We start from the raw sequence: 10,804 nt of genomic DNA, 5'->3' as shown, positions 1-10,804 counted from the left end.
ATTGGGATTGAGAATTTTAATTGATGAATTTGGAAATGTTTTTGGGTCAATATATTTTGTGATTCTATTTCATAAACATATCATATTTATTAGATTTATTGATGAAGAGAAACATATTCTTCCCTCAGTTACCTTGCAATAGGTAGGTTAATGCTCATACACTTCTATGTGATTTTTGTAAAAGAAGTATAATACTTTTGTAGTTATGATATCAAGAGTCAATAAATGAAGCTTATTTACCATAATCTAGGAAATCAAATAGGTTGATCTAGCTTAATGTTCGCACATGGAATTATGGTAGAATTTATTTCCACTCTTACTTAGAGCTCATGTATAAGTATGAAAAGAGCACATGTTATGATCTTTTAAACTTGAGAGGAAATGTGTTTTGGAATTGGTCTTAAGGGAAAGTTATCTCTGACTCCTTATGTTATATTCTTACATTGAAATAGTTGAAGGAACATGATTACATGATAGCTAAGTTAGTCATATTATGAGTAAAATAAAAATAAAAATTGAGTAATAGTATTCAATGTGACCTTTACTTCTCTATACTTTTGATGGTTGGTAAGGTGGAACCTTACACTCGTCATAACTCTCGGTCGATTCCAGAAGGAAGACCGTGAGTCACACAGTCCATATGTATTCATCCTTTAAGCTACAAAATAGTAAAGCCATAAACAAGCTTGAAAGAATCCAGTAAAACAGAGGATAACCAGCTTGATTTTGGAAGCCAAACCAAATCAAAAGAGTTCAGATTATAAATGTTTTATGTATATACAAACTTCGGATCTTTAGAATGAAAATAAGAAAAACAAGGATGAAACCCTCAACAAAGCCTGTATCACGCAAATTCTTGCCATAGTGCATACTTTTTTGGAATCTTTCCATGACCAAACAACAAAACCCTTGCCCACTTAAAATAACAACAGCTAATCTAATGTCGACTTCAACCTTGGCTTAAAGGCATTCCTCTATCCAGAGAAACAAAATGATAAATATGCAATAAGGGGAATACATGCATGGCCACTTTAACTCTAAAAATATACGAGCTTGACAGTGCGTCACGAGGTTTGATAGTAAGACCAACCTATGATAAGATGACGGTAACCAGGATTAAGGGAGACCTAATCGAACCCAGAAACCATGTGGAAAGGGCATTTGTTGAACATTACATATAGATGCAAAATGTCAGAGTTAAACCTAATAACAAGAAAACTGTTAACGGCTATTATATGTAATAAATATTGGGGCCTCGATGTTAGCTAAGATGGAGTAACTCCAGAATGTAGAAGACTGCTGGTATCTGAAACCCCTGCAATAGTTATTATTAGCTCGAAGCAGGTATAAAAAAAGTAGAACAGAAAACAATCCAGTAGAAGATCCTAACGACATGGATGTTACCTCCTTGAACCCGTAAGCATCCAACCTCATCCTCCTTGTGGCATGCAGACCAACAAAATCTTGAATACCCTACACAGTGAACCAGATGAGCAAAGGAATACAGTTTTTAATTCAAATCGAAGACTGTCAAAGGGTATACCTATTAAGAAATAGAGATATGTTGTGGTTACCTGTTGGGTGAGGTTTAACGCAATGCTCCATTGGAACGAGGATGGCAGACTGATACCTGCTCCACTGCAACAAACTCTTAGTGAGATTGCAGAGTCGAGGCTCGAGACCATGCATAACGCAAAAAGCGAACACGATGCTAACCCTAAGCAATGGGAGTCGTTGGATCACCATACCCAAATCCTAAGGTGCAAGTTTCACCAGATGTTTCCATATGCCAGACCCTTCTGCTGTCAGGTCCATTCCATTGAATGCAAGAATAACAAGTGTCAGGTGGGTACATTGACTTTATCCACCTCCATTAAAATGACATTACATCGAAAGATCATGCCAAGTGGGTTATTAATTCGAGGTTTATACGCTTCAAATGTGGAGGAATGTTGGGATAGTATATTAATGTTTCTCATTAATTTTTTACTAAAGATCAGATGCCATTTATTTTTGAGTAATAAAAATTTAATGAGAGAGTGTATATTTCACAATTATTTATATTGAGAGAATATTTGTGATGAAACTGTGTGGAGGATGATATTTAATCTTGTCCAACATTTTAGGTGGATACTCCATCTATCTTCAAAGAATTTTTTATTTTTTTTGTAAGCTTATGTAGGACCTTCTCATTTTCGAGTTTTTACATGTCCATTATTCGCCCTATTTCTGGGGAGGGTAGCACAAAAATCGAATCCAAGATCTCCGGTTCGGTGAGACTTCATTTCCACAGCCATTGCCATTTGAGCTACCCTATGCGGACTATCTTCAAAGAAAATTTAAAAAACAAAAAAATATTGATTTGATTTTAAAATATGTAAGTAACATATTTATATTATTTGAATATAATTAAGTAATAATTAAAATAAAATTGAGTTCAAATATTTAGTTTATCATTTGTGGTTTTTGGATAACTACAACTCATCATTTTGCTAATGATATCTTAGATAAAAAAAGGTATATCCATGTTACTTCAAGATCTATCAAACCTCTTTTGAGATGCAAGCACTCTTTTGGAGTGAAAAGAAATTTGACCCTTGGCAAATCCCAAATTAAGATAAATCCAACTGGTTATTAAAAAACTATTTATTTTTATTTTATATTTACAATAGCGATCTTTTACTCATTTTCAAATAATATTTATTAAATATTTACAAAAAATATATAATAATATTTTAATCACTTTAAATCTTTTCATTTTTATTAATCAAAATACTTACAATTTAGATTGAGAATGTTCTCTTAAGTTTGTGTACTAATGTGTTAAGCTAACAAAATAAAATCAATTTTTTTTTTTTTTTAAATTAATGCTATGAATTTTAATATGTCAAATGTGTTATTTTACAGTGACCTGTGCAAAAGGTTAGCTTTCCTATGTACTATGTACAATGTGAAACCAGAGTTCAAATTGAATCCATTGTTTGAGAAAGACAAATTAGGCAACTCTCCTTAGTCGGCCTCATCATGTTTGAGATTTTACCTTGCAAATATTCTTTGCACCTGTGAATAAAATACAGAATCATATTTTTAAGAAAAATTAAATGTTTTAGCTAAAAAAAAATAATAGATTTAACACTCTTAAAATGTAACTATAAGTAGCTTTGTTACCCTTTCACTTGTTTGTTTTAATGGCTGACATGGCATCTACTTAAGTAACTTGATTATATGCTTCTATTTAATAGAAAAGTATTTCAGACAGTAGAGTTTGAATACCCTTTCACTTTTTGTTTTAATCGCTGACATTACATGTACTTCAACTAACTTTGATTAGATGTTTCTATTTAATAAAAACGTATTTCATACAGTAAGTTTGAATAGTCTATAAGAATTAGATCCAAAGTTTTGGACGCCCACTGGGAGCCCACCCTTTGTTGAACGTCCGATGTCTCTTGGAATTGCTTCAGGCAGTCATGGTCAATATTCTTCAAAGCGAGGAATCGATAAAAGCCCTGCCATAGAGCTGCAAATTACATACTCAACCAGGGGCCCGTGATTTTCCCAAAGAGCTGCGAATTATAAACTCAACTAGGGCCGCCTCCGCCAGTCGCCATCCTCCGTTTGCACGGACGTAAGACCTACTATGAAATTTGCTTTATTTTTAGTAAACTGAAAAGTCAGTTGATGCCCAACTGGCTTTTTCATGCCTCCATTAATTCCCAGCTTTCAAACGTGTGGATGTAATCATGGATCTGATGAAAAGAATACCGAGAATGGGCGGCTGGTTGACTTGATCTTCGATAGTCCTCCACGTCTCTCTTTTCTAGTCTATAAATACTGGTTTTACAATTTATGTAACACACTTCTGCCTTCTGCCCTTGCGGCATATTCATGTTTCGCTTGCTCATAAGAAACCAAATAAAATATGGGCAACCATGTCTGCTGTCTCACGGTGGGCAATCACAAAGAAACCATTCAGTTGGTTCTCCTTGCCGGAACCGTTCAGATCCTTCATAAACCACTCTGCGCCGCCCAGATCATTCAAGAATTCCCTCAACATTTAGTCTGTCACTCCGATTCATTCTACATCGGCCATAAGACGCCGACTTTATCTCCGAGTGACCAACTGAAGTTGGGCAACAAGTACTTCCTTCTACCCGAACATTTCTTTCACTCTCCCTTGTCTCTTGTATCTTTGGCTTCCTTAATATCGCCGCCCCCGCCCACAAAATCTCCACTTACTTCCACAGTTCGCCTATCAGCTCCGCTTCGCAGTATCGAACGCGCTTCTGCTTTGTGTCAACCGTTTGAGATACAGAAAAGCGACGCTGACAGAGGACTTCGGATCAGAGTCTGCCCGGAGTTTATTTCAAAGCTTTTGGAAGACCGATGGCATGACGCTGATGAACGTGGGTGTTCAGTAGGCGGGGATTCCGCAGATGATGAGAATAGACTCTTGAATACTCCAGATTTGCGGAAAGTCTATGCACAGTTGGTCAATTGCAAAGCCCAGTGTTGGAGACCTAGGCTTGAGAGCATCAGGGAAAATGACAAGATGGTCGGCCATAGGAGATTCATGAAAATTAAAAGATTAGAACAGATGAACAATTCATTCTCTTGATCAGTTCAATGTGTTGTGCTCCTTTTTTCTGTCACATCTTTCATTAATTCTGACATAGCTTGGCCAATATTTCTGGGGCAATATCATATAGTGCTACCTTGTAGAGTTTTCGTTTTTGCCATCAGCCATGATAGGCATTTCATGCTGAAATAATTGAATTCAAGTAGACTTGACCTGGTCAACAGTGCTGACCTCCAGTCAATCTAGCAGGCTCTCATGTCTGGAAGATAAAGAAATATGCATGTAAAACATTGGAATTCATGCGCATATAAAAAATGGGTAAGAGCTCGTTGAATTGAATTGAATGGCTAATATTTATTTTTTAAATTTAAACTAAATATAATGAAAAGACAAATTTGGTTATAGCCGCGCGTTGGGAGATAATAATAATAAACCTACAAGAAATTAGTGTGGCATTTCTTGTTATACCTGCCTAGTAGAATATATTGTAAGTAATTTGTTGGAAATCATTTTGACATCTATTGCAATTCAAAAAATTATAAAATTTTGAAATAAATTTATATTAAAATATATTTATACCAGTCTAGTAGAATAGGCTGTAGAATATATGGTTAGTAATTTGTTGGAAATTATTTTAACAAAACATTATAAAGTTTTCATATATATATATATTACATTTCAAAAAAAGAAATTTCCTATTTTTATTGATGATGAATCTTAATCTTAAATTTTGTTTGTTTAAAAATGTATTAATAAAAAAAATCGTTGTCTTTACCCAATTCAATCCATAATCAAAGTAATATGAAATCTATAAAAATTCAGATATGCAATCTTTAAATATTTGTTTTTAAATCTCCATGTTTGCCACCTAGTTTAAGGAGAGGACGATATAAAAACAAATCTCATAAGAACATACATGCTTCACAAAATCCAAGGTTCAAATCCCCGAGTAGAAAGAAAGATTAAAAAAAATAAAATCGTATTACCATTGCATGCTTCACAAAGATATTGTTGTTTTGATTGACATAATTTCATGTGTTGAGATACTCGTCACTTGGACCAATTTCACTTAATTACGTTGTAGGAAATGGATCCATAGCATCTAATGCTCCAGTGGCTTGTGACCATCTCCAAGCAAATAGAGGATGGTGCATTATTTAACACATGTATATGCTATTTATTTCACAGTTACTAGGTTTTGACAACCCATGGTTTTGCCAATAGTATATATATCTATGATGATGATGGTGGTGGTGGTGGTTAATGTCCACTGAGACGAAATTGGTCTATCGGACCTATAATTTTCTTAGTTTTTTATTGACTAGCTCCTCGTCTTTATTAGCGAGATTGGTGATGTAGCTTTCTTTTTTTTCTCTATAGTCTTCCAACTTCCTTTACCTTGCATCTCCTTCATCTCTTCTGGTTCTTCGGACATTGGTGTCCTTTTGAAGATAGTCAGAGAAGAAGTTTGGTCTAGGAGATTTGGTCTAGAAGATCTGCTTCGTTGTTAGATGAAGATTTATTTTGTGCGATATTCGAATCCTCATAACTGTTGACGCTTGAGGGGTTGTCGAGTTGGGCAGGGCTTTCCCCCTACTTGTTTTGAGAGTTGTTTTTTTCTTGCCCGATTTCTTGTGATTCAGAGTTTTCTCGAGAGTATTCTTCTTTGATGACAGTGTAGTGCTCTTTTTGTGCTCCTTCCCACCATGTAGATCTGTGGTGATTTTTTCTAGCATTTTTCTGGGAGGCTTTTGGGCAATTTTTGGCTAGATGACTTGTCTCAAATCAGGGACGACATCTGAAGAGGACACTCTCATAATCCAGTTTCTGGTTCTACACATAGTCTTTACTTGTTAGGTTTATTTCAACTGAGAATCCGGCGCTGAAGTCCATTTCCACACAGATGCGTGCATAGGTGGTTCTAGCATATTCCTCTGTTTCTGGGCATTTGTAGTAAAATTTGCCAATTGCATTTCCGATGGCTTTTAGCGAGGAGAAAGTCCAGAGATGCAAGGGTAGGTTTGGCAATCTCACCCAAACTGGTGGTGAGGTTATGACTGTTGTTGAGGAATCGAATGATGGGTTCCATGGCTTCATGAATAGGCCTGAGTTTTCCCAAAACCAAGGGCCAGAATCTAGAATGGATTGTCTACTCTCAGAGTTTTCAAAATCTACTATAAAGAAACCCCTAGCATAGGGGTAGATATTAATTGCATTAGAAATGACAGGCTTCAATACCTCCAAGATCCAACTGTGGAGAGCTTACCGCTACAGCCAAAAACCATTGAACGAGCAGATTAGGGCACTTTCAAAAACTTCAGAGCCTCATCGAGTGAGGCCTCGACCACCTGGACAGTGGGAGCTTGGGCTTCACTGACGATATGGGCAGGAGCTTGCCCCCCAGAAGCGGACAAAGCTGAGCCAGCAGCTATTTTCGCGAAGCTGGGAGCCATCTGGAGCAGAGGATACAAGACTGCAAAATATCAAATGATCGGAAGATCCAAAGACCGCAGAAGCTAGAAGATCCGGCCGAAAGATCATATGAACCGAAGACCGCAAAAGATTAGAGGATCCAAAGACCGCAAAAGCTAGAAGATCTGGCAAAAGATCTGATGATCCCAAGACTAGAGAAGATCAAATCCGAAGACAGCAGAAGCTATCCCGCAGAGGATCCGATCAGAAGAAGACCGCAGAAGTTATCCTGCAGAAGACAAGATCCAACCAACGCCTGCCCTGAGAGGATACGAGGATTTTTACATAGGTTGATCCGAAGACCGCACAAAAGATCCGAACCTAAGTCAAGATCGGATAAGTCATTGACGGAAAAAAATAACTAGTTTAAATTCTTGTAACTCCTCAATATCAAGGAAAAAAATTTATAACTCCCCTTATTTAGTAAATCTAAATTTATTAAAAATTTCCTCACATTAAATTTAAATTCATTTTTAATATATATAATTTAAATTTTACCTTTAATTTATGCTATATAATTTGTAATATAAAATAAAATTAAAAATTTATTTATTTGAATTTTACAACTGCACTTTTCTTATCTTAAAGTCTTTAGGTTATTTTCAAATAACACTTATTAAATATTTAAAAAATAATCATTTTAACTTTTTAATATTTATTAAATATTTAAAAAATAATATAAAAAAAATAGTCATTTTAACTTTTTAGTATTTTACATAAATTATAAGGATATTTGGAACGTTCTGGCCCGACAATTTGATTATATAAAAAAAAGCACCGCGAAAAACAGATATGGAAATAATAATTAATGCTCTGAATTTTGATTAATCAGATGTGTTCCTTTTTAAGTAGCCTGTGCACAAAATGCAGTTTTCCCATGCGCAGTGCATTAAATTAAATTTCGGTGAAACCATTTTGAGTTCAAGTTAAATTTCGGTGAAACCAAGTTTGAGTTCAGATAGAGTCTATTGTTTAGAGAAAACAAAGTTAGGTCAGCTCTTTTCAATTCGTCGATTCATATTTGTTAAATTATTTTTTTGAAATTTTTTGAAAGTTTTTTTTTGGGTTTTTGGTCTAATTTCTTTATAATTCAGTAGAAATTTAAAGAAATCATAAGCTTGATGGGTAACTTGTGTACGATCGAAGTGCTTTAAGAGTTTTTTAGGTTGTTGATTCCATATAAACATTCAAAAAACCAGTTTAAATAACACAAATCAAAATTTCATCTCAAATTTTTAACCGAGAGGGAAAGTCCAAAAAATCTCACTAATACAATTCTATTTTTCTCTATAAGAAGAGTCTTAAGCAAAAATCACATCATAATTTTTTTTGTCAAAAAATTTTAAACCAACCAGTGTGATTCATCGTCAAAACTAATATAATCTATTTTTCTTGTTAATATTTTTTATTTATCAATATTTTTAAAACTATGCATCTATTAATACACAAGAAAATATATCTCACTCGTTAGATTTAAACGAGTACAAGAACTAAACATATAACATATACCGCCTGGTGCATATCACTACACGGGGCAGTATGAATAGCTTTGTTACCATTTCACGTTTTCGTTTTAATGGCAGACATTAAATCTACTTCAATGAACTTGCTCAGTAATAAGAAGGTATTTCAGATGATAAGTTTGAGTAGTCTATAGGAATTAGATTTGACGTTTTGGACGGCCAGTCCACGACCATTCTTCGTAGAACGTCGCGTTCTCTTGGACTTGCTGTGAGGCAGTTAAGGCCTGCATCTGTGATGTTCACGGAGAGCTGCGAATCATAAACTCAACTAGGGCCCATCCTCCATACCTCCTTTTTATTGGTTTGGACTCTGGATAAAGAAGTCCAAGGTAAAAGTTTCAATTTGATAGGGAGAAATAACAACGTATTTCAGAGTCCACACAGTAAGTTTGAATAGTCTATACGAATTTGATTCGACGTTTTTGACGGCCAGCCGGGCATCACTCTTCGTTGAACTTCCGGTGTCTCCTGGACTCGCCTTGAGGCTGTCATAATCAATAAGTTTCGAAGCAAACAATTGGTAAAAGCCCTCCCAGAGAGCTGAAAATTATAAACTCAAGCAGGGGACCCCGCCCGTGCACTCGTGATGTTCCCAGAGAGCTTCGAATTATAAACTCAACTAGGGCCGCCGCCGGTGCACCCGTGATGTTTTCCTCATCCTCCATTTGCACGGACGTAAGACCGACGATGAAATTTGCAATATTTTGCGTAAACTGAAAAGTCAATTGATGCCCAACTGGCTTTTTCATGCCTCCATTGATTCCCAACTGTCAAACGTGTCGACGGAAGAGAAGACCAAGAATGGGCGGCTGGTTGACTCGATCTTCTCTACTCCTCCACGGCTGGTTGACCCGATCTTCTCTACTCCTCTAGTGTGTAAATACTGGTTTTAAATTTTTTATAACACACCACTTTTGCGGTCTGCCCTTGCGGCATATTCATGTTTCACTTTCTCATAAGAAACCAAATAAGATATGGGCAACCATATCTGCTGTCTCAGGGTGGGTAATCACAAGGAAACCATTCAGTTGGTTCCCCTTGCCGGCACCTTTCAGATCCATCATAAACCACTCGTGACTCTACCCCCATGAATTCCTTCAACATTTAGTGTGTCACTCCTAAATATTATACATCCGGCATAAGACGCCCACTCTATCTCCAAGTTGTTAAAATAGATAATTACTTTGCCAGGAAGAAATTGTTAAAATGAGAGAGTGAGTTAACAAAGTCAAGTCGAGTTAAGTTGTATTTTGAGCGTATTTTGAGTAAAGTTGAATTTAGTGTGTGGTTGTATGTTATGTGGGTTAAAATTAGAGAGTGAGTTAAGTGAGTTCAGTGAAGTTAGTTAAGTCGTATTTTGAGTGTATTGAGTAAAGTTGAATTTAGTGTGTGGTTGCATGTCAAATTATTTTAGGCGAGTCTATAGTATGAAAAAGTTTAAATATCCCTCACGGGGTTCATTGTAATCATAAGTTTTTGTGTGATCAATTGAAGAGCTTCCTATTTTGATTAAAGTTGAGTTTAGTGTGTGGTTGCATGTCAAGCTATTTTACGCGATTTTCTAGTTCGAAAAAGTTTAAATACAAGTTTTTGTGTGATGAAAAGTTTAGTGTGTGGTTGCATGTTATTTTAGGCTAGTCCTAAAAAGTTTAAACACAAGTTTTTGTGTGATGAATTGAAGAGCCGCCTATTTTGAATAAAGTTGACTTTAGTTTGTGATTGCATGTCAAGTTATTTTTTTCAGAGAATGCATGTCAAGTTATTTTAGGTGAGTGGCTAGTCCGAAAAAGTTCAAATATAAGTTTTTGTGTGATCAATTGAAGAGCCGCCTATTTTGAATAAAGTTGAGTTAGTTTGTGGTTGTATGTCAAGTTAGTCCGAAAAAGTTTAAATATAAGTTTTTGTGTGATCAATTGAAGAGCCGGCTATTTTGAATAAAGTTGAGTTAGTTTGTGGTTGCATGTCAAATTATTTTAGGCGAGTCACTAGTCAGAAAAAGTTTAAATACCCCTCTCGGGATTCATTGTAATTATCAGGGTTTTGTGTGATCAATTGAAGAGCAGTATCTACGTGTGTTTTATGTGTTAAATTGGTGTTTTACCTTTTTTGATTTTCCAACAAATTGGTAACAGAGCACAAAAAAAATCACTAATTACATAGAGTCTACACAGTCAATAAAGTCAATAAAGAAAAAAGCAAAGTAAATATAATCGGTAAATTGGCCAAGTGA

The 10,804-nt window shown here is 35.5% G+C and overlaps 1 protein-coding gene across 1 annotated transcript; it reads left to right on the top strand.

Moving 5' to 3' along the window:
* The first annotated feature begins 3,877 nt into the window (after positions 1–3,877).
* Positions 3,878–4,850, top strand: LOC149199784 (uncharacterized). Its single transcript, XM_089399448.1, has one exon. The coding sequence runs from the start codon at positions 3,923–3,925 to the stop codon at positions 4,616–4,618; it is 696 nt and encodes a 231-aa protein (XP_089255574.1). The 5' UTR covers positions 3,878–3,922; the 3' UTR covers positions 4,619–4,850.
* Positions 4,851–10,804: the final 5,954 nt, after the last annotated feature.

This window comes from Pinus tabuliformis, chromosome 2_1 (assembly GCF_031772625.1).
Source record: "Pinus tabuliformis cultivar Carrire ecotype Pingquan chromosome 2_1, CPIR1, whole genome shotgun sequence".
NCBI classification, from domain to species: Eukaryota; Viridiplantae; Streptophyta; class Pinopsida; order Pinales; family Pinaceae; genus Pinus; species Pinus tabuliformis.
This window is presented reverse-complemented; position numbering and strand designations above follow the sequence as displayed.

What these genes read in the sequence shown, in the direction of transcription:
- LOC149199784 (XM_089399448.1), top strand. Translation starts at nt 3,923, where the DNA reads ATGGGCAACCATGTCTGCTGTCTCACGGTGGGCAATCACAAAGAAACC.